The 25,988-nt window shown below is 41.0% G+C and overlaps 1 protein-coding gene across 1 annotated transcript; it reads left to right on the plus strand.

Annotated features, from left to right (window-relative positions):
* Positions 1 to 1,156: 1,156 nt before the first annotated feature.
* CHMP5 (charged multivesicular body protein 5) lies at positions 1,157 to 25,587 on the plus strand. Its single transcript, XM_033930646.1, has 8 exons — positions 1,157 to 1,343; positions 4,643 to 4,747; positions 7,292 to 7,338; positions 9,272 to 9,365; positions 9,454 to 9,525; positions 12,488 to 12,596; positions 21,476 to 21,588; positions 23,723 to 25,587. The coding sequence occupies exons 1-8, from the start codon at positions 1,275 to 1,277 to the stop codon at positions 23,771 to 23,773; spliced, it is 660 nt and encodes a 219-aa protein (XP_033786537.1). The 5' UTR covers positions 1,157 to 1,274; the 3' UTR covers positions 23,774 to 25,587.
* The last annotated feature ends 401 nt before the right edge of the window (positions 25,588 to 25,988 follow it).

Here is a 25,988-nt window from a genome sequence, read left to right on the forward strand (position 1 = left end):
TCTTCCCTGCTAGTTGCTTCTTTGTTTATGAATGAACCCAGGAGACTGAAATCCTTTAAGTGTCTAAGCTGCCCTAAAATTACATATTGTGCATTTATCCTTGCACGGAATGGTTATAGACTCACTACTATCATGTAGTTAAATGTAGTGTGCAGCTGTTTTCCGTGCGCGTTAAGCCGCACTCAATTCTCTGCATTGCTTGTACATCTTGTGGTAACTGCCTGTTAAGCTTGCAGCAACTATCGCCATCATGGTAACGACCCCATAGTAACTTATGTTCAATGATTTTTATTGAGGTAAACTTATACAGATACAGCTTTTACAGATGGATGAAACAAGGCGCAGAATTAACAAATTAAGAAAAGTACAATCTAAGAAAAATCCCCTTCTGGAGTCCCCATCCCAGAAAAGTAAACCCTGAGAAAAAGACTGGAAAGCATAAATGACCTGACACAAAACCAGTACAAGAGGGTTACAATTTAGCAATTCAAAAGATGACGCTGCAGCACCTATGGAGTCATAGTGTTCCAGAAAGGCTCCCAGGCCGCTTAAAAATGAAAGCCCTTCATAGATGAAAAGTCCATAATGTCTTAGCGTTCCCAGGTCAGTAAATAAATCAACTGTGTCCTCCAAAGAGAAAAAAATGGGATGCATTTCAATGCGATCAAGAAAGGTGGGATTTAAGAAAGTTGCTCGTGCCCTGTTGTCTCAGATGATGAGCTGGAATGGAGCCAAACAGTACTGACCGAGAACGCCTAATAGTCATCCTCCAAATCGCACCAATACAAGTGAAGATGCCATCCCAGAAACATGACCTAGATGCGCATCTACATAATCCGCCGTGGGGCGGAACCCCCTTAGTAACTTATAAACCACTGCACCTTTCCTACCCAGCACCTTGCGCTCCCCACATCTCCCAACACAGCTCAAAAGCTTGAGCCAAAACAGAGACCCTCCTTTACCCAAAGCCGCGCTAGCGTTTTTGGCGCCGGCCGCAGCCGTAAGACCTCCGACGCCCATAGGAATTCCATGAGCGTCGGAGGTCTTTACCGCCGCTGTAGGCGCTACAAACGCTAGCGAAGCTCGAGGCTGGCGCGTTCCAACCACCTATCAGCTGATCAGGAAGAGCGAGGTGACGTAACGAAACTCGCGCATAGCGACTTCCGCGTCTCTTGTTCTCAGTGACTTCCGGGTTCGAAGCGGCGTCGCATCTCACATCACCTGTCTCCGAAAGGAGTCGGTTTCTGTATCTTTGAAGCTTCAGCAGCTCGGAAATGAACCGGCTTTTCGGGAAGGGGAAGCCTAAAGTGCCACCCCCGAATCTGACGGACTGTATTAGCAATGTAAGCCACGGGGAGTGGGTTGTCTGACCTTTTCATATCTTCCTTTCTCTAAAAGGTGTGAGGGGCTAGGTCTCCATTGCAAGGGAGAGGGTTGGGGGATCTGCTGAGCTAGGGTTCAGAGTACTTGGATTTTGGGTTGTGGGAGAAGGCTAAGCAGGAAAAGCTTTCAGACGTTAGGGGTTTTTGTTGTTAAATGTTCAGATGAGCTTTAATGATGTTTATACATATACTATATGCTGCTGCCTTAGAGCTAGATTCACTAAGCAAACCAATCATGTACCGATCGGTTTTACAGGGATCTCAAAGTCCCTCCTTGAGGGCCGCAATCCAGTCGGGTTTTCAGGATTTCCCCAATGAATATGCATTGAAAGCAGTGCATGCACACAGATCTCATGCATATTCATTGGGGAAATCCTGAAAACCCGACTGGATTGCGGCCCTCAAGGAGGGACTTTGAGACTTCTGGTTTAGGACCAGATTTTCCTCCGGCCTGATTCACTAACCTCTCCTGTGATCTGCTTCCAATCCGTGCATGCAAATGAGGGGAAATGCATGAAAAGTAGACAGGGACGCGATTCACCAAAGAAATTTTTGAAACCGACTGGGTTGGCCGATCAACCTAAGAAGCGACTGCTGGGGACCAGTCACAAACGTCTTTATGCCTTTGAGTTAGTAGAGCCAAACATGAACATTGGGCAAAAAAATATTGGCCTCTGAGGGAATATATGGTAGTTTGAGGATAAAATGTAATCAATGAACCTTTGGTAGCACGAGATAAAATCATTCTTCCACCACTACATATGAAGCTAGGTCTGATGAAACAATTTGTAAAGACATTGAATAAAGATGGTTCATGCATTGAATACATACGTTACCTGGACTTACCATGGAAAAATTGAAGGCAGGAATTTTCGATGGCCAACAGATCAGACAACTCATAGCATCAATGAATGAAATCGGATCATGTGCCTGATCTTCGTTTGTTCTTGTGAAAAACTTTCTTAGCAACAAGAAGACAGACAACTACACACAATTAGTAGAGGAAATTCTCTTTCATTTCAACAGGCTTGGCTGTAACATGAGTGTTAATCGCCCATTATCTGCACAGTCACTCAGATCGCTTTCCAGAGAACCTTGGTGACTTAAGCGAAGAGCAAGGTGAAAGATTTCACCAAGACATAAAAACAATGGAAGCCAGATACCAAGGAAGATGGGATGCACACATGATGGCAGACTATTGCTGGAATCTTATGTGGAATTGTTCTGGCAGATCCCACTCTTGGAAGTCTTACAAAAGGACCTTCTTGTGTATCGAATGACTGGAAAATTTGTATCAGAAACATGTTCTTTTGGTATAAAATAAGTAGATTTTCATGTTGTACAGTTTTCTTTTGATTTTTAATGTTTCCTTCATGCTTAAAAGATATTAATTTATATACTACATAAAAATATCCTGATTTTTTTTTTTTATGGGCAAGCAAAGTGAAGAGTAGTATATGGCGCATGTTCTGCATCTCAAAAACTAGAGCTGATAGGAGAAAACTGGTGCCATTTTTTTGAATCAGCAGGTCAAATATACCCATAAACAGGTCTAACATTTGAGGCACCAAAATGAGTGTTGGCCAGTGCTATCTTTCCCTTGCTTCCTTTAACCCCCCCCCCCCCCAAGGTCATCTGATAATCTTACTGCAGCACCTCTGGCTTGCCCTCCTTACTGTCATGTGGTTCCTTTGATATGCAGCCCCCTCTTGCACAGTCCCCAGATTACCCTCCCCATCTACTCTCTCTCTTCAGTACTTTTTAGCAAAATGGGTTTTCAGGATATAAGGAAGTAGGAATCCAAGGGTTAGACAAAAGATCACTTACAGGTCATGGACTTGATGGGCCGCCGTGGGGGCGGACCGCTGGGCTCGATGGACCCTTGGTCTGACCCAGCGAAGGCAAATTCTTATGTTCTTATGTTGGGTTGCATTGACTCTGCCTGCGGAATCTGAACTGTGGGACTCTACAGTGTCCCTTGTGGTTCAGCTTCTACAATAGGAGAGCCACATGGCTAGACATGCAGCCATTCTCCTCCTATTTTGCTTTTGTTGAAAAGCACCAGGGAGAGAGGAGATGGAGGGTAAGCCTGGGAGATGGGGGCATTGCCATGGAAAGGGAAGTAAATACTAGCAAGGGGATAGAAGTGGGTGTGTGCCAGGATGGAAGGCAGAAAGGAGGGCAATGGTGCCATTTTGCATGCTTGCTACCGCATTGATGTTAAGTGTCTATTCAAAACTGCTGGATGGCTCATTGAAAAAGTGCACAGGCATGCAGCTTAGAGGAAACATTGATTGTCTAAGATTTGTGGAGTGTAAAAGTATAAATATTTTTAAAGTGATATCTATTGCAATGCAATTTTTATGGACTGTCAGAGTAATTTTATGACAGTGTGAGTGTTTACAATTTGATACTCCTTTGTTAGATGCCTTTGTCGCCTGGGCTAATCAGGCCTTAGGTCCCTCCCCGGTGTATCCCACAATGCACCAGAAAGGGGCAGGCCCGCCATTCCGTGGATGGCAGGCCTGCCGATCGGACAGAGAGAGGACCCGTCCATCCGTCCAACTTTGAGGTTCGGGAGGGGGGGGGGTTCGAGGTAGTGGGAGGCCTGGGGGGGTGGTCTGGGGGTGTTAGTAGGAGGGCTTTGGATCCCTCCTGCCACAATGTCTTGGTTTGTGGGGGGAGATTGCGGCAAGAGAAATTAGGCATCTCTTCTACTGCAATTGTGTGTGTGTGTGGGGGGGGGGGACCGTTATAAGTTCCTGTAACTGCCGTTGTTTATGACAGATGCCAGTTACAGAATCCTGCTTTTAGGCGAAGGACTGGCCCCTCCTTCACCTAAAAAGTCTGGTTTTGGGCATTTGAGACTTGGGTGATTTTTGGGTTGGGAATGTGTTGTAGGGATAGACGTAGTGGCAGTCTGGGCGAGTAGATAGCTGAATGTGGAGGTAAGCCATTCTCAAAAAAACCTTATTTTGGACGTTTTTTTGAGAATGGACATTTCCCTGCTGCCTACTTTCAGCGTCTAGGGACTTAGGCCAAAAGGGAAATTAGACATGTCTTTTGATTATGCCCCTCTAATGGTTGATTATAGCTAAGAAAATGAGTGATTAACCAAAAGATCTTGGTTTTAAATGTATTTTTTCTATCTGTTTTTGTATGCTTTTGGTGTTAAAATGTAAATTAAGTTAAATGACACTGCTGGTGGTGCTAAATGGTAATTTTAATCAGAAATTCCTTGTTCCCTCTTTTTACCAAAGGTGGACGGCAGAACAGAATCAATTGACAAGAAGATTGCCCGGCTGGACACAGAGCTGGCTAAATATAAGGATCAAATGAAGAAAATGAGGGATGGGCCATCCAAGGTAAAGACTGGGTGAAATGCCTGTGCTTTGTATGACATTAACTCCTTCTTTCAAAGCTTGTCATTTATAAATAATGAAAAATATCACATCCAGTCTTCCAGGTTCTATGAAATATTATTGCTCTTACTCATCAAATCTGCATGAATGATTATGTGTGTGTAAATTAGTGAGATGGAGGGTTTAACTCTTATAAACTTATGTTGTAGTTTGAAACTGCTTTCTAGACAGGGTGAATTAGACATGCATACTCGAGTGAGCTGGAAGAGAACATCTGTGCCAAAACACAGTTTTGCTGTTTTTGCCCTATTATTTTCCAGTGCATTAGGTGAGACATTCTAGACAGATAGGTTGTATCCTCGTGGCCGCATGCCATCTGCAGAAGTAGAGAACGACACGGACACAAATATTTCCACGTCCCCGAGGGAACTCATTTTGCCGTCCCATCTCTGCAAATTCTTTTCCTGTCCCTACCCCATACCTGCAAGTTCAGTCCTCGTCTGCACAAGTCTCAAACTCTTTAAAATCATGTGTTTGAGGCTTGTGTAGTTAAGGCAAAGCTTACAGGAATGGGACAGGGAAAACAACAAAATTCACGGGGACGGCATAGGGAAATCAAATTCCTGCAGGGATCGGTAAAAATTTGTCCCCGTGTCATTCCCTATGCAGAAGGAATCCACTCTGGATATTTTCTCTGTGCCTTTGTTGTACTTCATTGGGCTGCTTAGCTCCACCTATAGTTTTTCCCTTCTGTATACGTGCCAGCAAGAATATGTTTTTTTCTGCTCTCCCTATTTTATTTGGTGTTTTATCGTCTCTTTTTTTTAGGGAGTTATGCTTGGAGCGATTATTCAGCTCTGCCTGCATTGAGATTACACAGACTTTGGTCTGCAGCTGACAGGCCAATCCCTGATGGTACCTGTCAGTCAGCCTGCATTTAGTTCACAGGAGCTAGTGGTCATTCACATCTTTCTCCTTCTGCTGAACAAAGGTTCGAGCACAGGCTGTTGAACATCCATAGGAGACATTAGTGGGGTCTCACAGGATGCCAGCTGCATCTTCTCACCTCCGCCCATCCCTGAGCATGTTTGTCGGTCTGCAGGGATGGAGGTGCAGTCAGGCATAGGGTCTGACTGGCAGCCTGCAGATCAGTGTCAAAGAGGCATTCCCAGCACGAGGCAGTGATTCTTTGTTTCCATTTACTGTTAGAGAGCTGAGGCAGGCTGCAGCATATATCGGCACAGGTCACAGTGAGTAAAGGCTGTCACAGGTGAATCAGGGAAGGTTTGAAAATCAAAATCAATGTTTTGAGAGTTTCTGCATGTTCACCTGCGTTCCCCTACCTGAAAAATCCTAAAATCACTGTTTTTGCACTTTGTTTAATGTAAAAAATATTGTGATTTTGGTGCAAATTTCTTAGCGGCGGCCATCTTGGATTTTTAACAATCTTTTTTTTCTAAAGCTCCCTACTTCTCCAAAACTGCAATTTTTGCCTAAAAACTTGTTAGTATGGAGTCCTTGTGCTCTTCTAATTTGGATCCTTGCAAGAATTGTGCAAATTTAGCATCTGAAGAGCGTCCTTGTGATGTGTGGTGCAGCTGGGAGAGACGGTAGCGCCAAGCTTAGCCTTTACTATGCTTAAGCAGGTGACAAAATGGTTGGCTAGCCCGGTGGGGCAGCCTTCTTTATTTTCGGGGCTTGGCACAGCTGCTAGCCTCCACAGCCTAAGAAACGCAAAGTTAAGTCATCAAAGGGTGACACTATGCCCCAGGAGCTGGAGGCTTTCTCAGAATTTATGAAACATTTGTGGAATGAGTTTCAAAAAGGTGTTTTTCTTCTGCACAGTCCTGCTCCACCTCCGATGGGTCTCTAATGGCATTGCTTCAATGGGCATGTCCTCTGCTCAGTCAGCCGCTATTCTTGCGCTGCCTGATCCTGTTCTGGGAGATCCTTAATTCCCTCGCCTGCCCGATCTGGCATCTCTTCCCCCCCTCCCCCTAGATCCAGCACAGCTGTTCTTCCTCCATGCTGCCAAACTACCTTTAAATCCAGTCTTCAGCCCTGTAGGCTGACGGCAGCCATACAAAAAGTCTGACTGTGACTTCTACTGGGCCTTTCCTTCTAACCCGGCCTGTCCCCTCTGATGCAATTTCAGAAGGGACAGACCGGATCAGTGTAGGCAGCAGGCAGCTTTTTTGTACAGCTTTTCTGGCCTGCAGAGCCAAAGATTTGATTTAAAGGTAGCCAGCTGCGAGGGGAAGAGGAGCTGCGTTGGGGTGGGTGGTGGGTGGGGAGAGATGCAGGACTGACCGTGAGTGTGGATGGGCAGCAGAAAGTGGGCTACATGCAATTAATAATCATGATTACTAAAGCATTTATTGTGGTGTTAACATGCAGCCCTAGATACTACCATTTCTGTTTCCTTCTAGATGTAAACATGCCTTGTTCTAATAATTTTACCTGTGCAACTATAATACCACTTATACTTTATTTAAGTTACTGCTCTTTAACATTTTAATGAAATTAACAGCTTTTTTCTTCTTTTAGAATATGGTGAAACAGAAGGCCATGAGAGTTCTGAAGCAAAAAAGAATGTGAGTCATTGTGTCCCTAAATAAGAAAACATGGCAGAGAAGGCGAGTGTACCTACCTGGCCTGAGGGTTTGGCTGTGTTTTGTGGTTCAGGGGTCAGGTTAACTGGAAAATTTTAAGTTTGTTGGCTGATGGAGCATCCATGGAGGAAGGAAGAGGTCAGCTGCTGTTATAACAACGTCTACTGGAACAAGAAGATCACAGAAGTGAGACAAATCTTTCAGGCCAAAGCTAGCAAGGAATACACTTTGGTGTACCATCTGGGGGCAGGGAAGTCACGAGAGGAAAAATGTGGGTGCTGGCCACAAAGTTTTAAAGTGTCTAGTTCTCCAGTGTAAGACAGGGTGCATTGTCAGTTCACCATGGTTAAAAAATAGAATAAAAGCAAAGCAGTTTTGTAGCATATGTTTACATACAAGCTGTCATTCCCTGACGCTGGCGGACAGGACAGAAAAAATTCAAGCTTCATTTCAGGCTTAATTATCCACCTTAGGCTATATATTTTATTTGGGATATCTCATCCACAGTTCAATGTAAATATGCATATATATTCTTTTAGCAATGCATATTTGGTATTTATCCCTACAATCAACTTTATAGAACCTCAGCGACACCACTCAAAGCTCAAGTCTTTCATTGCTTTAAGCTTCACGTGTCCACTCTTCTAAATGACAAATTTATTCTTACCATTCTTACTTATTAATTCAAAAAACTTTATATTTATTATTCCATTTTATTTTGTATTTATTGCATAGCTTTGTGATTTCATACACAGGGGGGTATATGTAGCCAACACGTTTCACCTGATGCTTTTATCAAGGCTTCCCCTATTTTCCATTAACCACCATCCTGTATGTCTTCCTTTAGATCTATGAGAATCAGCCTGCACTAATACTGTTCTTAGTAACTAGGTGCATCTTCTATCAAACTGCGCTAGCAGTTTTTAGCACAGAGAGCTGAACTGAATGGCCTGCGCGGCTCCCGACGCTCATAGTAACTCTATGAGCATCGGGAACAGTGTGGGCCATTTAGCGCAGCTCTCTGCGCTAAAAACTGCTAGCGCAGTTTGTTAGAAGAGGCCCTAGGTCTCATTGCATAAAATTGGATCAGGAATACAATAGCACGGGTTAGTGGCATTAGCCCATGCTAATGTGGTAGCTTACCGTAGTAACTCTAACTATAAGATTGTAGTATTAAAATGTTTTATCCTTTTTTATTGCCATTATTGATTTAATTATGTGTAATATTGTAAAGATATCTGTATATCTCTGTGTGTGTTTGAGAGTATGTATGTAAACATACACAATCACACTGTAATTAAAACCACAGGCACTAACAACAAACTTTTATTCATATTGACTGGAGTAGCAATTCAACAAATAACATACAATTGGAAAAATTATGACAGATTAAGTTATAACTTTTGGTGGAATTCGGTATGCCATACATATAAAATGGAGCGCACAATAGCAACACAGAAAAGTTATTTTGGTAAATTTCAGAAGATCTGGAGACCATTAGCAGATTTTTGTAATAATTGATAACATTTTCCCATAATAAGATATTTGTTAAGCGGGGATGTGGGTGGGGTATTATTTTATTTATCTCATAATATGTATGAATTAATTAATTAATATTTTTGATGTATTAGGTTAGATTTTCTGAAACAGGTAGGGAGGGATTGGGGGTTTTTCTATTTTAATTACAATTGTCATACATATTAAATGTATTACATAATATTTAAATTATTATAAAATATGAATATAAGAATGATATGTTGTATTTAAAGTGTTACATGAAGGAAAATCAAATGTGTATTTATAAGATCATATGAATTTTTCTGATACACTTGTTGTAATATGCAAAACTGAATAAAGAAATTATAAAAAAAACAAACAAACCACAGGCCCTGATCTCCTCATTTTTCTAATTCAGGTATGAACAGCAGCGGGATAATCTTTCACAGCAATCTTTCAACATGGAACAAGCTAATTACACCATTCAATCGCTGAAAGACACAAAGACAACGGTACATTGAAAATGTAAATTCATCCTACCTACAGCCTGTTCTGCAAAGACATGAAATGCTAACTTGTGAATGTTTTTAATTTTCACAGGTTGATGCAATGAAAGTTGGGGCAAAAGAAATGAAGAAAGCTTACAAGCAAGTTAAAATTGATCAGATTGAGGTGTGTTCTTTTGCTCCTTCAAAACACCTACAACAATCAATATATTTACATCTCTCCATGTTTTTTTTCTGAAAGTTAGCTGCTTTAACTGATATAATGGGTAAAGTCTTGGTATCTATTTGACAGGTAATGTGCAGCCTCTTCTTAGTGAACTCCATTTCTGTGATTGACCCTTGAATTTAATTTTGCATATGTTGTTGAGATGGAAGAAAGACTGTTGGCATCCCTTTGACTTGTATGATTCTTATTTCCTTGAGAGAAAAAGGCAAAGAGGGATCTGTTGCTTGCATGGAAAGACCTATTGCTGTCATATCAAAGGGAAAAGAATAATAGAGACCAGAATTGTGCAAGGCAGTATTTTCTGTACAAGCATATAAGAAATTTTCCAAGTTTCCAAGTTTATTAACATTTGATATACCGCCTTAAAATTGTCATTACAATAAAATCATAAAATTCAATGACATACCTACTGCATTTCTTTGAGGGGATAAACAAACAATTGGACAAAGGTGACCCCATAGACATCATATATCTGGATTTCCAAAACGCCTTCGACAAGGTACCCCACGAGCGCCTACTAAGGAAACTGGAACCACGGGGTGGAAGGGGAAGTGCACAGATGGATCAGAAATTGGCTGGTGGACAGGAAGCAGAGGGTAGGAGTAAAGGGACACTACTCTGACTGGAAAGGGGTCACAAGTGGCATCCCGCAGGGGTCAGTGCTGGGACCGCTGCTGTTCAATATATTTATTAATGACCTGGAAACAGGGACGAAGTGCGAAGTTATAAAATTCACGGATGACTCAAAACTCTCCAGTTGAGGAATGTAAAGAACTGCAAAGGGATCTGAACAAGCTGAGTGATTGGGCAAATAGATGGCTGATGCGCTTCAATGTAGAGAAATGTAAGGTCTTGCACGTAGGGAAAGGAAACCCGATGTACAACTACACGATGGGGGGGGATGGTATTGTGGTAAGGCAACCTTGAAAAGGACTTGGGGGTCTTGGTGGATAAAACAATGAAGCCTGCGGCACAATAAGCAGCGGCCTCCAAGAAGGCGAACAGAATGTTAGGCATTATCAAAAAAGGTATCGCTACCAGAACCAAGGAAGTTATCCTGCCGCTGTATCGGGCGATGGTGCGCCCACATCTGGAGTACTGCGCTCAATACTGGTCGCCTTACCTTAAGAAGGATATGGCGATACTCGAGAGGGTTCAGAGAAGAGCAACAAAAATGATAAAAGGCATGGAAAACCTTTCATATGCTGAGAGACTGGGGCTCTTTTCCTTGGAAAAGCAGAGACTTAGAGGGGACATGATAGAAACTTACAAGATCATGAAGGGTATAGTCAAAGTAGAGAGGGACAGATTCTTCAGACTGGTGGGGGCAACAATAACAAGAGGGCACTCGAAGAAATTGAAGGGAGACAGAGTCAGAACAAATGCTAGGAAGTTCTTCTTCACTCAGAGGGTAGTGGACACCTGGAACGCGCTTCCAGAGGAGGTGGTAGAGCAGAGTATGATTTTGGGGTTCAAAACGGGATTGGACGAATTCCTGAAGGAAAGGGGGATTGAGGGGTATGGTTAGAGGGATACTATACAAGGCAAAATGTTTTAAGTAAAAGATCACTAACAGGTCTTTGACCTGGAGGGCCGCTGCGGGAGCGGGCTGCTGGGCACGATGGACCTATGGTCTGACTCGGCAGAGGCGATGCTTATGTTCTTATGTACTTTGGGTAGATACATGACAAATCGAGACATAAGGGAAGAAAGGTGGAACTACAATTTATTTATAGGAAAGAAAGAGAGAGGGTAGCTGCAGGATCATCTGGGTTTTTTTGGTTGTTTGTTTTATTGTGTGTGTGTGGGGGGGGAGGGTTTAAATGGCCTTTTTTGGATATAGCTTTTTTTTGTTCTGTGATTCGTGGTCTCCGATATTGGTCGCTGTGGTACTCCAGTGGCACTCCTACCTCGCCGTTTCTGCATTAGTGGATAAAGTCTTTTCCCACCCTTGAATAAACAGGGAGGTCAAAAACAAATAAAAATACTTTAAACAAATCACTCAGATGTAAGAAACTTAAAAACCTCAAGGATCTCAGAAAGTTTGGAATCTTTGCTGTTCCAACAAAGGAAAAGAAAACCAATAAAAAGAAACTTACATACAAAAGCCCCCCAAAGCCCTCCCAAAGGAGCGCCCTAAGGAGCTCCTTTTTCATTGCTCCTTTGTTGGGGCGAGAAGGAGGCAGTAATTGCCTCCAGCTCGTTGCGCCTCTGGCGCTGTCTTGGCCTTTTTCACCTTATGCCTCCATGTAATGTCACTTGGGGGCGGGGCCTTAGATCATCTGGGCCAAAGCAGGTCAGCGACGGCATCCCTCCAAAGTTCTCCCAGGAGCCTCACCAGCACAGAAGAGTAATTGAAGAACTGACAAAAGTGCACAACCAGCAAGTATCCAAGGAAATCTCTGTGCTTTTCCGGCGCTGTCTTAGCCTTTTTCACTTCAAGCCTCCATGTGACTTCACTTGGGGGCGGGGCCTAAGGAAAGGAAGTGGATTGTATAAACAAGTTGTCAGTTAAAATATTAATTAAAGGGACCTTAATCGGAAGAATAAGTTTTCAGCTTTTGTAATAAATTAATAAAACAAAAAAAGAAAATGAGATGATACCAGACTAAACTTAATTTCTTTTGTTGTTTTGTTTTCTTTCTTTTAGTTACCTTTAAAGTTAACTAATAAAGCTACCACACTATTTTACACAGGTTTGGTAAAGAAGCATTTATCACTTTTGTGGCTGGGGAGGGAGTGACTGAAGTAGCAGAGTTAATGAGGACAGGACCACAGTGCAGAATTGGACATGAAGTTTTGGGCTGAGCAGTGTTGTTACATTACTCGTACTGATATCTTAGAGGCTAATGTGGAATATCTGATTGCAAGAGACATTTACTTTTTGTTTTATCTGTTATAGGATTTGCAAGATCAACTAGAGGACATGATGGAGGATGCAAATGAAATCCAGGAAGCACTGAGCCGCAGTTATGGAACACCAGAGATAGATGAAGATGATTTAGAAGCAGGTTAGCAGTCATATAATGAGATTAACTATCACACCTCCATAATTAGCTATTCCCCCTCCTCTTCGTTGGCTTTTATTTTGCTACTTGCCCTCTTATCTTTTTTTGTCCCTTCCTCAGGTACTCCTCATTACCTGCCAGTGAGAATAAAAGAGGTGCCATGTTGGGTCAGACCAAAGTTCCACTTCACCCAAAATCCACTCTGACTGTGGTCAGTGTGGGTGACAAGTACTTAGCAGGAACCCAAAGAGCAGATCACTTCCTTATTGCCCACTATCAGGGATATGCAGTCTCTTTCTCAAGTCTTCTGATTAATAATGATTTAGTCTTCCAGGAAGTCTAAATCCCTTTTAAATACAGTTATTCTAGATGTCCACTTCCTCCAACAATACATAACACAGCTTGATTGTAAATTGAGTGAAAAATTACTTTTTTCAATGTATTTTAAATCTGCTACCTGTTAATTTACGGAGTGTACCCTAGCCTTGTTACTATTTGAAGGGGGAAAACAGCTATTCCACACCATTCATGATTTATAGATATCTATCATGTCCTCTCAGTTGTGAGATATTTTTTGATTTAAGACAAATGCATACTATAACCTCAAAGATTTTAAGACCTGGTCTTGGTCTGCTCCTCAACCCCCTTGACTGCTGCAGTGCATTACATTTTGGTATTAAGACAACATCATTCACAGTCTTCAGCTCTTTCATAACACTGCTGCCAAACTGCTGTTTCTGAACCTTAGGGTAGCCAATCTATTCCCGTGAAAATCCACGTAGAGAGCCTCATATAATTTTTTGCTCTGCCTCCCAGCTCTCTGGGCTGTCCTCCAACTCCCCGGTTGTCTTTCTACACGTGAGATGGTAGGAACCAGTCTCTTCTACTCATGTTTATTTTTCCCTCCCATAGAAAGTGGTCGATCAACCAGTTGGAGCTGAGAGCCATCTGCCTGGCGCTGCAAGCATTCAAAAGCAAGCTAAAGGGCAAAGTGGTGCGAGTTTTCTCAAACAATGCAACGGTTGTGGCCTGTGTTAATCGGCAACTGGGCACCAAGAGTGCCTCTCTTCACCTGGAAGCTCAAATGCTACTTCAGTGGGTGATGACATACCTGAAGGCACTCTCAGCAGCACATGTAACAGGAGTGGATAATGTGCAAGTGGATTTTCTCAGTCGGAACACTCTGGTTCCTGGAGAATAAGAGCTGTCTCAAGAAGTGTTCAACTGCATTCTGAGCCAATGGGGTTGCCTGACATTTGATTTGATAGCGTTGGTTACCAACAAGAAGGTGTCTTGAGTATTCAGTCGAAGATATGAACCAGGAAGCAAAGGCTTGGATGCCATGGTGTAGCTGTGGCCAATGGCAGAGCTCTTGTATGTGTTCCTTCCATGGCCCATGATATTCAGGGTGCTATGGAAAATAATGTCACACCAAGGGCTGGTAGTGCTTATTGCGCCAGACTGGCTGAGATGGCCATCTACAGAAGGACTGTCTACAGAAGGACCGAGACCTCAGATTTCCAAATCGTCAGAGATTACTCATGTGGGGCTCGATCACCTTGGAGCTTTAGTCTTATGGCATGGCTCTTGAGAGTGCAGCCTTGAAGCGCAAAGGCTACTCAGATGTGGTGATTGTCACCCTCTTCATATTCAAGAAACAGTCAACTTTAGCTACCTATGTGAAGGCCTGGAAGTACTTTCAGGTCTGGTGTGCACAGAGGAATTCAGACCTGGTCACAGCCCTGATTTCCATAGTGCTGGCATTCCTACAAGAAGGGCTAGAAAAAGGCTTGGCGGTCAGCTTCCTAAAAATTCAGGTAACGGGTATTTTCATGTTTCCAACCCAAGGTTAAAAAAAACACCCCGGGTGTACATCCAGATGTGGCTAGATTTCTGAAAGGAACATTTTGTTTGCATCCTCCAATAAGACAGCCTTTTCCTATATGGAGTCTTAACCTGGTCCTGCGGGTGCTTACCAGGGCTCCAAAGAAGCCTCTAGAGCAGGCCTCATTGATGAACCTCTCAGTCAAGATGGTGTTTTTAGTAGTGATCTCTTCGGCTCGATGGGTGTCTGACCTGCAGGTGCTGTGATGCAGAGAACCCTTTCTCAGAATTTTGGAGTTGGGAGTAGTTATTCCCATCTTTCTTGCCTAAGGTAGTCTCATCCTTGCACATCAATCAGGAAGTCTGGTTGCCTGCCTTCACATCCTCGGGGTCCAAGAAGAGTGACAAGGTCCTGAGATTGCTGGATTTTCGCAAGGTACTATTGCATTATCTGAAAACACATGAGGTCCCGCCTGTCTGATCACCTCTTTGTGCTGGCAGGTGCTGCCAGTAAGAAAATAAGAATTGCCATACTGGGACAGACCGCAGGTCCATCAAGCCCAGTATCTTGCTTCCAACAGTGGCCAACCAAGGTCCTAAGTACCTAGCCCTTCAAAGGAAATGCAATAGATTGGTGAGGCAAGATTTCCCTTGACTAAAACCATGTTGGCTTTCTGTATGTTCTGTCATTTTGTTCTTCATAATAGTCTCTACCATTTTAGTCTCTACCATTTTGCCCAGCACTGATGTCAGACTTGCCAGTCTATAATTTCCTGAATCACATCTGGAACCTTTTTTAAAAATTGGCATCATGTTGGCCACCCTGCAGCCTTCTTTTACTATGCTGGTTTTTAAAGAAAAATTGCAAATTACTAACAATAGCTCTGCAAGTTAATTTTTCAATTCTATCAGCACTCTGGGATGTATACCATCCGGTTTGGTACAATTCAGTTTGTCAAATTGACCCATTACATCATCCAGTGTTACAGAGGTTTGTCCGAGTTTCTCTGATTCATCAGAACTGAATATTTTCCTCAGCGTACACCGAGGCAAAGAATTCATTTAAACTCTCCGCTATGTCCTTGTCTTCCCTGAGTGCCCCTTTTGTCCCTCGGTTGTCTAGCGGTCCAACTGATTCTCTTCCCGGCTTCTTGCTTTTAATATACCTAAAAAAGATTTTACTGTTTTTGCTTCCAGCACAGCCTTCTTTTCAAGATCTCTCTTCACCTTCCTTATTAACACCTTGCATTTGACTTGACATTCCTTGTGTTGTTTATAATTATTTTCAGTCAAATCCTTCTTCCAATTTCTTTTAGCTCTAATAGCTTCCTTCGCTTCACTCATTATCCACACTGGCTGCCGTTTGGTCATCTTTCCTCCTTTTTGAATACATGGACTATATCTATTCTGGGCTTCCAGGATGGAATTTTTAAATAACATCCATGCCTGATGTATATTTTTGACAAACTTTTTTTTTTTTTCCAACTCGAGATCAATGCAACACTTTAGGCTAGCTTTCCCTTCACCTTTGCATGTACCCCAAAAGAAGTTATACAAATCCACTTTCGCATTTCAAGGCCCCAAAATTTGGAACAGCCTTCCACATCACCTGTGTAAACTGGACACCTATTGCTACTTTAGGAAAATGCTAAAGACTCATCTCTTCAAGTCTCTAATTCAAAATGCAAAGACATTTCTACTTTCTCAAACCTGTAATTTATTGTTCATGAGTGCTGATTAGAAATCTTGTTGTAAACCGCATTGAATCCTTGCCAAAAATTGCTGTATAGAAGAAAATGAGTGATATGGTATTGTAGTTGAGATTCACACAAAACTTCATTATGCAATTTACATCAGCAGAGCAGACACTGAATACGTCATACAAGCATTTCAATAGCTTATATTCTTGGTGGCAGCTATCAAGGCAGGCAACCAGAATAAGATGTGTTTGCAAAGAAACTTCTTGATGGAGAACTTTGTCACAATGATTAACACTACAGTTATTCCTACATAATGTAAAAAATTAAGATTTGTTTTCTATTACAACTGAATAACACTAAGAGGGGCATAATCAAAAGAAAAGTCTAAGTCCGATTTGGACGTAGGGCACCAGTCGCTCAAAGTCAGCAGCGGAAAAATGGCCACTCAAAAAGTACAACAAATATTTTTTTTTCCGAAAACCGTAAATCTGTACGTCCATGCGTTTGATCGTCTAGACCTCCACTACATCTATCTTTATACCATATTCTTGACCAAAAATTTGTCCAAGTCCCAAACGCCCAGAACAAGACATTTTGGACGTGGGAAGGGCCGGCATTGTGATGGATAGGCCACCCAGACTTGGCAAGAGAACAGTGAGGGCACCTTACAGAGTACTGCTGTGAACTTCACAAAAAGGGTGTCACATAAACATCTCACCAAAACTCCCTTATAGGTCATGGTGAGCCCCCCAAAACCCACCTATCTATAACCCCAATAGCCCTTATGGCTGTAGAGTAGGGTTTGGGGTTTTTTTTTGTGGTCTCGCATGTTCCACCATGAATGTAATGGTTAGAGTGGCTTATGGGCTATGGTTCACTAGCCCACCCAAAATAACACGAAAAAGTGAGAAAGATTAACCACAAATAACCAGATCCACAAAAAGGTTAATCAACTGAGAAAAAGAACCATCTAAATAGATGATTCAGTTATAAGAAAAGATGAAGGAAAGAATCTCAGAATTGCCACTCCAAGGATCATAAAGTTATCATCCATATTGTGGTGTGGGTATCTTTCATTGATCCAAAACCTTCACTTTTTTATGTGACCTACTTTGTCACTAATAAGTAAATTAGGTAAATTTTACTACTCATTCTATTAAATTATTTATAAAAATAATGCCAAGTGCTGATGTTCTGGAGGCAGGTATGTACGTTTTTATTCTGAATTTTGTGGGGGTGCGATGGGGTCAGTGAACATGGAGGAGGGTCTTTACTTTGTCCCTTCAGTGGTTCTCTGGGCACTTATATGTGTCTTTCATCATCTAACTCACAACGTATAAGTTCCGTCTAGGCAGTTTCGTCAAACCTTTGATTATCCCCTGCAGGATGACTAAGTCTAGGGTTACAGGATCCGGGGCAACATGGCTTTACAAAAGGTAAATCGTGCCAAACGAACCTGATTGAATTTTTTGATTGGGTGACCAGAGAGCTGGATCGAGGACATATGCTAGATGTAATTTACTTGGATTTCAGCAAAGCCTTTGATACAGTTCCTCATAGGAAGCTGTTGAACAAACTTGAAGGGCTGAAGTTAGACCCAAAGTGGTGAACTGGGTCAGAAACTGGCTGTCGGACAGATGCCAGAGGGTGGTGGTTAATGGAAGTCGCTCGAAGGAAGGAAAGGTGACTAGTGGAGTCCCTCAGGGTTCGGTGCTGGGGCCAATCCTGTTCAATATGTATGTGAGTGACATTGCTGAAGGGTTAGAAGGAAAAGTGTGCCTTTTTGCAGATGATACCAAGATTTGTAACAGAGTAGACACCGAAGAGGGAGTGGAAAATATGAAAAAGGATCTGCAAAAGTTAGAGGAATGGTCTAATGCCTGGCAACTAAAATTCAATGCAAAGAAATGCAGAGTAATGCATTTGAGGATTAATAATAGGAAGGAACCGTATATGCTGGGAGGAGAGAAGCTGATATGCATGGACGGGGAGAGGGACCTTGGGGTGATAGTGTCCGAAGATCTAAAGGCGAAAAAACAGTGTGACAAGGCAGTGGCTGCTGCCAGAAGGATGCTGGGCTGTATAAAGAGAGGTGTAGTCAGTAGAAGGAAGAAGGTGATGATGCCCCTGTACAGGTCATTGGTGAGGCCCCACTTGGAGTATTGTGCTCAGTTTTGGAGACCGTATCTGGCGAAAGACGTAAGAAGACTTGAGGCGGTCCAGAGGAGGGTGACGAAAATGATAGGAGGCTTGCGCCAGAAGACGTATGAGGAGAGACTGGAAGCCCTGAATATGTATACCCTAGAGGAAAGGAGAGACAGGGGAGATATGATTCAGACGTTCAAATACTTGAAGGGTATTAACGTAGAACAAAATCTTTTCCAGAGAAAGGAAAATGGTAAAACCAGAGGACATAATTTGAGGTTGAGGGGTGGTAGATTCAGGGGCAATGTTAGGAAATTCTACTTTACGGAGAGGGTAGTGGATGCCTGGAATGCGCTCCCGAGAGAGGTGGTGGAGAGTAAAACTGTGACTGAGTTCAAAGAAGCGTGGGATGAACACAGAAGATTTAGAATCAGAAAATAATATTAAATATTGAACTAAGGCCAGTACTGGGCAGACTTGCACGGTCTGTGTCTGTGTATGGCCGTTTGGTGGAGGATGGGCAGGGGAGGGCTTCAATGGCTGGGCGGGTGTAGATGGGCTGGAGTAAGTCTTAACAGAGATTTTGGCAGTTGGAACCCAAGCACAGTACCAGGTAAAGCTTTGGATTCTTGCCCAGAAATAGCTAAGAAGAAAAATTACAAAAAAAAATATTTAAATTTAATCAGGTTGGGCAGACTGGATGGACCATTCGGGTCTTTATCTGCCGTCATCTACTATGTTACTATGTTACATCCCGCCCTAACTACTCCTCCAAAAATGCCCCTTTCAGCTCTGGGCACACAGCGGAATTCAGAGGCCTAAAAAGTCCCTGGATATGTCTAAAAATCTGTTTTGATTATTGGCACTTGGACCTGTCATTTAGATCATCCAAGTGCCGACTTGGGTGGGTTTTTAAACATATTTAACTTTCGATTATGAGCGCCTAAGTGTTTAGCCACATGTGTTGCTGTTGAAATGTTTGTAGGATATGTATTCAGTGTCGGCTCTCGCTGATGTAAATTGCATAATGATGTTTTGTGTGAATCTAAAATCCTGATGACGCATACTGCGAAACACATTCCTGTGTTGAGTTGAGCTCCTGCGCATTAACAGATTTAAAGCTGAGAGTTTCATATATTGATTGGATTGAGATATCTGAAAGAAGAGTCTTCTTGATTGATCCATGATTGGATTTATATTTTTTTATTTTGGGACAGGTATGTTCTGGTATCTGTTGAAAACATCATCTCATTTCTGTGGAGACTGAATGGATCTTTGAGAACTTTGCAAATAACATGCAGTGATTTTTCCCATGTGTGAACAGAGACTGATAATTTCATGTTTTACTAGTAATATTCAGTTAAGCTATGGCTATTATGGTCACTAGGAAGATCTTTTGTCTCTTCTGTTGTGTGGTATCTTATTATGTAAAATGTGTTATGTAAGCAATAAATATATTTTTGTATGTAATATGAGATATCTTCTCAGTTGATTGTGGGTTTTTTGTTTTAGACTTTTTCTTTAATGAAAATGCAATGCGTAGAAATAAAACATTGCAGATGATAAGCACATATCTGTGTACTTCAATCCAACATAGACAATGAGGTCTAATAAGTCCTTTTTTCCCATAAATTCTTGCCCCTAAGAGCCAGAGATCTATATTTACAATGCTTTGCATCATAGAGAAGAGTTTTGTGGACTGAGACCCTTAGCTTGTTCTGCCTATTTCAGTGTTGTCCTTGCTGAACTGTATTTTAGGAGTAGTAGTCATCTGTGGCTGGTAGTCTTTCCCTAAATTAGAAACCCTCCCTGAGCAACATATTTAACGTCCAAACAATATCCAACCTACATTTCATACAGTAGAAAAGTGTGGAAAAGTGCTAATTCACCAACGATAAATGAGAAATAAGTAATAAACATAGGATACTAGAGGCCTGTGGTATCTGTAGATCCCGTAGTGGAGGCCAAATCTCCTGGAACCAATACAGGTTAACTAGTCATCATATTCCTTCATGTCCATATTGTCCAGGATTTCTCTGGCTTCTATCAATTTACTTCCTTTGCTGCTAACCAATGAAGCAATACCGAGTGTACTTTATTCTTCCCCAGTGGTAGACATAGGGGAATCATTAGGAAGTACAGCTTTGGGTTGAGCAAGATTCTACCTCTAACCATTGTTGGACTTTGGCTCTCGCCTACTACCAAAATACCTTAACTTTCACACAATCACCACATGTAATAGTTTATGGTTTATTGACTTGATATTACTCTTTCATGAGAGTACAAGAAACTACAAATAGTAATAGGAAAAAAGGGAAGGAGAAGGGGTAGAGAATAAAGGTGTATCAGAACATACACCAACTCATCAGATTGGGCATTCAATAGTTGTCATAGATCTTCTGAAATAAAAATATCTTTCAAGCTGCCTTGAATATAGGCATTGATGATTCCTTGTGAAGACCATGGGGTAGGTGATTCAAAAGAAAGGGCCATGTGTATGTGTACACAAGTACCAATTTCTCTAACATAAGTATCCGTTCATCACCTATTTTGAACAGCTGTCTATATGTAATCTTCATCAGAGCTAGGGGTCTGCAGCCATTCATTCTAAACGTAATGTGAAGGTATCTCCTGAATGATGGAAGAGAGTTAGTTAGTCTATCTCTACAGGTTTTTGCTTTACATAGTATTGTCTCCATCTCAGAGGTTTCTCAGAATAAGTTACTCAAAGGCGATTCAGTTGACAAAGAGGAATTTTCTGATCAAGAAGTGTTTCTATATCTCTCATTTAATGTTAGAGTTCCTATCCCCACAAGTTTGTGTGATTTCCTCCCTGCTTCCTGTCGGTAAGGAACCTGTGTAAGGATATTTTACCCAGACACCTTTCTGGCTTTTAATGCATTTATTAAGGATGGAATAAATGGATTAAATTGTCCACCTAGGTTTTTCTAAGGGCAAGCAGACCAGCTGGGTGACATCATTTGATGAAGCTCAGCACAAAGCTTACCGAGTAGTGCCAAGTGTCACAAATAACGGCTAGAGGTGGGAAGTGGGAACCCATGGTCTAGATATTAGACATCCTTCTCACATCATATTCTACATAGTTCACATCCCATTTAAGTTACATGCTTCTGAAAGAGTTTTATGTTGACAATATGAAGAAATAGGTCTGTGTTCTTATCTTTGAGTTTTTTGTTTTCATTTCATCTTCAGAGCTCGATGCACTGGGAGATGAGCTATTAGCTGATGAAGATAGTTCATACCTAGATGAAGCTGCCTCTGCACCAGCAATACCCGAAGGAGTTCCAAGTGATGCAAAAAACAAGGTAAAATCCTACTTTTCTATTAGCAAAGTTTTATTTATATGTCAACACTAGGCACATCTCTCCTGACTGAAATTTGACATGGAGGGAAAAGAGAATTTTAATAATAATAATAATTTTATTCTTATATACCGCCAAAGTCATAGTAGTTCGAGGCGGTTTACAATAAGAGGAGCTGAACAATCAGCGAAGATAGGTACAAAGTAAGGTTTTAAAGTACATGAGGCGGATACAGGGATAAGAGGGCTGTAACATGCTGCAAACAATCAGCAAGAATAGGCGCACTGGACAGTCATCAATACATGTAGGCAGAGAACAGAGCGGGAATGAGAGATCGTGGTAAAAATCAGATGGAGTAAAGTGATAGGGCAATGGGAGCATTTAGGTTACAAATCAAAGATGTATTGTTTTCAATCATATTTTTATTTCTGTGTGGCTGAATAGGCTATACATCTACTTTCTATGCTGAATTTGAAAGATAAGACTATGATAAATGTTGCTCACTCATTGTAACATAGGAACATTATGTTGTACACTAGTTTCTCATATATTCCTCCTTACCAGAATTCATCCCTTACCGTGCAGAATTCATCCCTTAAGACCATGCAGAATTGCTGGGTCAGGCAGGTGGAGCACCTTGTGTGCTTCACTCCCCCCCCACCCCCACGCTGATCCAAATACAGGAAGAGAAGGATAGTAGCAGCACATGAGGCCATATTCTCCTCTACTGAACCATGCATCCTTACCTTGTCTCAAATTTCAAAGCAGCAGTCAGTTCTCAGGCAGTAGTAAAAGAGGATGCAACTGAGGTGATGTTGCTGTTCTCCTCCCTAATGTTGACTGATGTTCAGAAAGGAGGAAATCACATGAATAGATGAGAATAGGGTGAAGCATTTGTCTAGAGACTAGGGATGGACTCCTTTGTGAATGGAGGGTGTGTATGTGTACAGGTTCTCAGAAAGGAGATAAGAAGGAAGATAGGGGTACTGGGGATGAAGAAAGGATTGAAAAGAGAACTGTATAGGAAGGAGAATAGAAAAGGATGGAATGGACACATTTCTCGCTGGTTCTTCTCTTCCCAAAGATCCATACCCTCATTCTACTCTGTTCCTATCACCAGCTTTCCTTTGTCTTCCCATCCTTGATCTTCTATCCTTTTCTTCATATCCCTGAGATTTCCTCTCCTCTTCTTCCCCTTACATTTATTTATATATAATACAGTTTCTATATAGCTCTCTCCTAGGTGGTTTACAAAAGTTAAACAATAAAAACTAAAATATCAAAATTCTAAAAATATAAAATACAAAATAAAATAATGTAGAAAATCTCATAATTCACAAAAACTAATCAAAAGCCTGACAGAAAAAGTGCCTGAAATTCCTCAGCCATAAATCTCTCAATAGAACAAAAATATTTCAAAGTTAAAGCAAGATTAGAAAATTATTTTATTATTGTTGTATTCTTAATTTTAAATCCACCACAGAACTGCCATGGAATATCTACTTCTGGCTGTAGAATTTATCCCAGAATTTCTGCAGAAAATTGGGATTTACCTTTTTTTGTGTGAGAATTTCTAACACTGGGACAGACAAAGTGTTATCTTACAGTATGTTTCAAATTTAGCTATAGCCAGAGCCCACAGATACCCTGCAAGGCATAGGAAACAGCAACCAAATTTTTTAAGAAGCCTTTGTTGTGTGCAGTGTGCATTTTTTGTAGCAATCGGAATACAGCTAAGAATGATGGAATAGCCTAGTGGTTAGAACAGTAAGCTGAGAACATGGGAAGCCAGGGCTGAAATCCCACTTCTCTCATTGATGCTCCTTGTGATTTTAGACAAGACATCTCCTTCATTCCTTTATATACAACTCGGCTTGTGTAAGTTCTCTGCACTTGAATGTAATTTGCCTTAAGGTACTAATGCAAAGATTTGAGCTGAATCCAAATGAATGAAAAAAAGAGTTGCCAATAGCCAAAAAGAACTGTCTCAGCCAAAAATGTGTTTACTTATTTTTTTTTTTTAACCAATGCTAACATTTAAACACAAGTTCAAACTATTGGTAATAAAACGTATTCTAGTGTGTGTAAATCTATTTTTGTTTTCTGGTTTTAATTAAAATTATTTTATCTATTTCAGGACGGCGTATTAGTGGATGAATTTGGACTACCACAGATTCCTGCTACATAAGATTTCTTATTTTTTCTACCCATTTGAAATGGCAGATCAAAACTTTGCAAACTGAATTAATACAATACACTTGGATTTAGTTAACCAGAAGAAGTATTTGCCTATTTGGTGCCACTTTAATCACTACATCCTTCAGTACTGGTGGTTTTTCCTTTCCTGAAGAAATGCTTCATTAATTTACTAATTTCTTTTCAAGCATGGCTGAAGCTGTTGAGCAGAAGATCCCATAATGAATGCATTCTTTATGCTAGATTTTTCTTATTATCCTACAACTATTGGGATATGTAAAGTTTGAAAAAAGATGGTGGCATTGCTTTCTCTTTACATGCTCTTGTAACAAATAAACTATGGCTGTGTGGAAGCTATCTTCTATACAATATGCCCTTGAATACTTATTTGACATGAGATCTGATATTTTTTGTTAAATGTAATTTTTGAGAATATTCTCAGGCACTGAGTACATTGTAACTTTAGTAGCAGGCTATTATTGAAAGTATGTGCATTAATGTCTGTTTTGTGTTACTGAAGCAGGCATGTGATACTTGGATCTTTTGTACCAGTAAAGGAAACTGTTTTATTAGTGTCACAAATTGGTCTGGTTTCAGGATTTCCAAAGTGAGTTGTCATGAGAGATTTAAGAACCAGGTTAATTTTGAATTGTTTGGCTATCTCAAAACCCAAACCTGTTTCCTGTATTTAGGGACTAGTGTACTCCATTTTATACCATCCATCTTCCTACACCAGTGTTTCTCAAGTTGGTCCTGGAGTACCCTCTTGCCAGTTAGGTTTTCAGAATATCCACAATGAATGGGCATGAGATTGGTTTGCTTACTTTGCCTCAATTGTATGTAAATCTTTTCCTTGCATATTCCATGTGATATCCTGAAAACCTGACTGGCAAAGAGGTACTCCAGGACAGACTTGAGAAACACTGTCCTATGCCTTCTCCTCTCCTTTTTCTCCACTGATCATTTAAGTCATTGTAAAATGTTTTTTGGTTGTTTTTTGGTTTTTTTTTTACTCATGCTACACCATCTTTCCTGCTCACAGTTTAATATAAAAAGGTAGTCATTTACCTTATTCATTATATTAGCCTAGTTAAGCATGTGAAGCGCAGTTCTGTAACTGGGCACCCACAGTATGCGCCTCATTTGTATAAATGTGGAGAAATGGCACTTACATACATAAGCACCTTACGTGTTGCACTGTAAGGGTGCATATAAGGGCTATAATGCATAGCTGCAAGGACAGTATAGATGGGGGTAGAGTATGTATGGGCAGTGCTCCTACTTGCATGCATCTTACAAAATACTATAAGTTACAGTATATACACTCTTGCCACACTTTTAGGCACCTCCAGTTACGCTAGGTTAATAGGACCTCTCGCATCTTATCGGGGTGCTTAACTGGAGACGCCTTATTAATAGACTTGCCCCTGTAGATTGGAGTTTTTTTTGTACACTGATGCTGTTTAATGTTATTTCCCATACAGCGTACTGCATAAAGTAATAGTGGTGCCAGTTAAATAACATGCACTCTAACGTCATTAGTAAATTAATGCCTCGGTGGGGATTGTACTCTTATTTATATGTGGAGGGGAAACATTTGTTTTTGGAACAATTTTCAGATACTAACATTTTGATTTCAGTTAAAAATAAAAAAAATGTGATACATATGCCTTGTATGGGGTATTTTTTTTTTTTCTTAAACTGCTGTACAGTTTGATTATTCATACAAATTGTAATGTATATTATAATTGCCACTTTTAACAATGTTTCTCTTATTAGATAATAAATGCTTGTAAATTAAATAAGGTCAAGTGTATTGGTTGAAGCTTTCATTTATTTTGTGTATAGCAATTGTTCTGATTTGTTATTTGCTCCAACAAAAGTCTGCTTGTGCGTATTCAATTGTTTTTACCATTTTGCCTGGCACTTACATCCGGCTCACCAGTCTAGTTTCAGAATCACTCTTGAAGCCCTTCTTAGAAACTGGTGTTACACTGATCACTTTCCAATGATCAGCTACATAGGTCATTTTAATAACAGGTTGCAAATTACTAATAACAGGTCTGCAATTACATTTTTTAGTATTCTGGTATGTATAACCTCTTCTCCAGGTGATGTTACTCTGGTGCTGCTATAGCACCATTTGGTTGATTCACCTGGTGTTTAATACTGCCATTACTTCTATATGGAGCCCAGTCAAAGACATT

The sequence above is a fragment of the Geotrypetes seraphini genome, chromosome 2 (assembly GCF_902459505.1).
Source record: "Geotrypetes seraphini chromosome 2, aGeoSer1.1, whole genome shotgun sequence".
NCBI lineage: Eukaryota > Metazoa > Chordata > Amphibia > Gymnophiona > Dermophiidae > Geotrypetes > Geotrypetes seraphini.

Bases quoted from the DNA above. Each gene is read 5' to 3' on its own strand.
- CHMP5 (XM_033930646.1), top strand. From the start codon at position 1,275: ATGAACCGGCTTTTCGGGAAGGGGAAGCCTAAAGTGCCACCCCCGAAT. The intron at 7,339-9,271 runs GTGAGTCATTGT...TTTCTAATTCAG, and splicing joins GTTCTGAAGCAAAAAAGAAT to GTATGAACAGCAGCGGGATA. The intron at 9,526-12,487 runs GTGTGTTCTTTT...TATCTGTTATAG, and splicing joins TTAAAATTGATCAGATTGAG to GATTTGCAAGATCAACTAGA.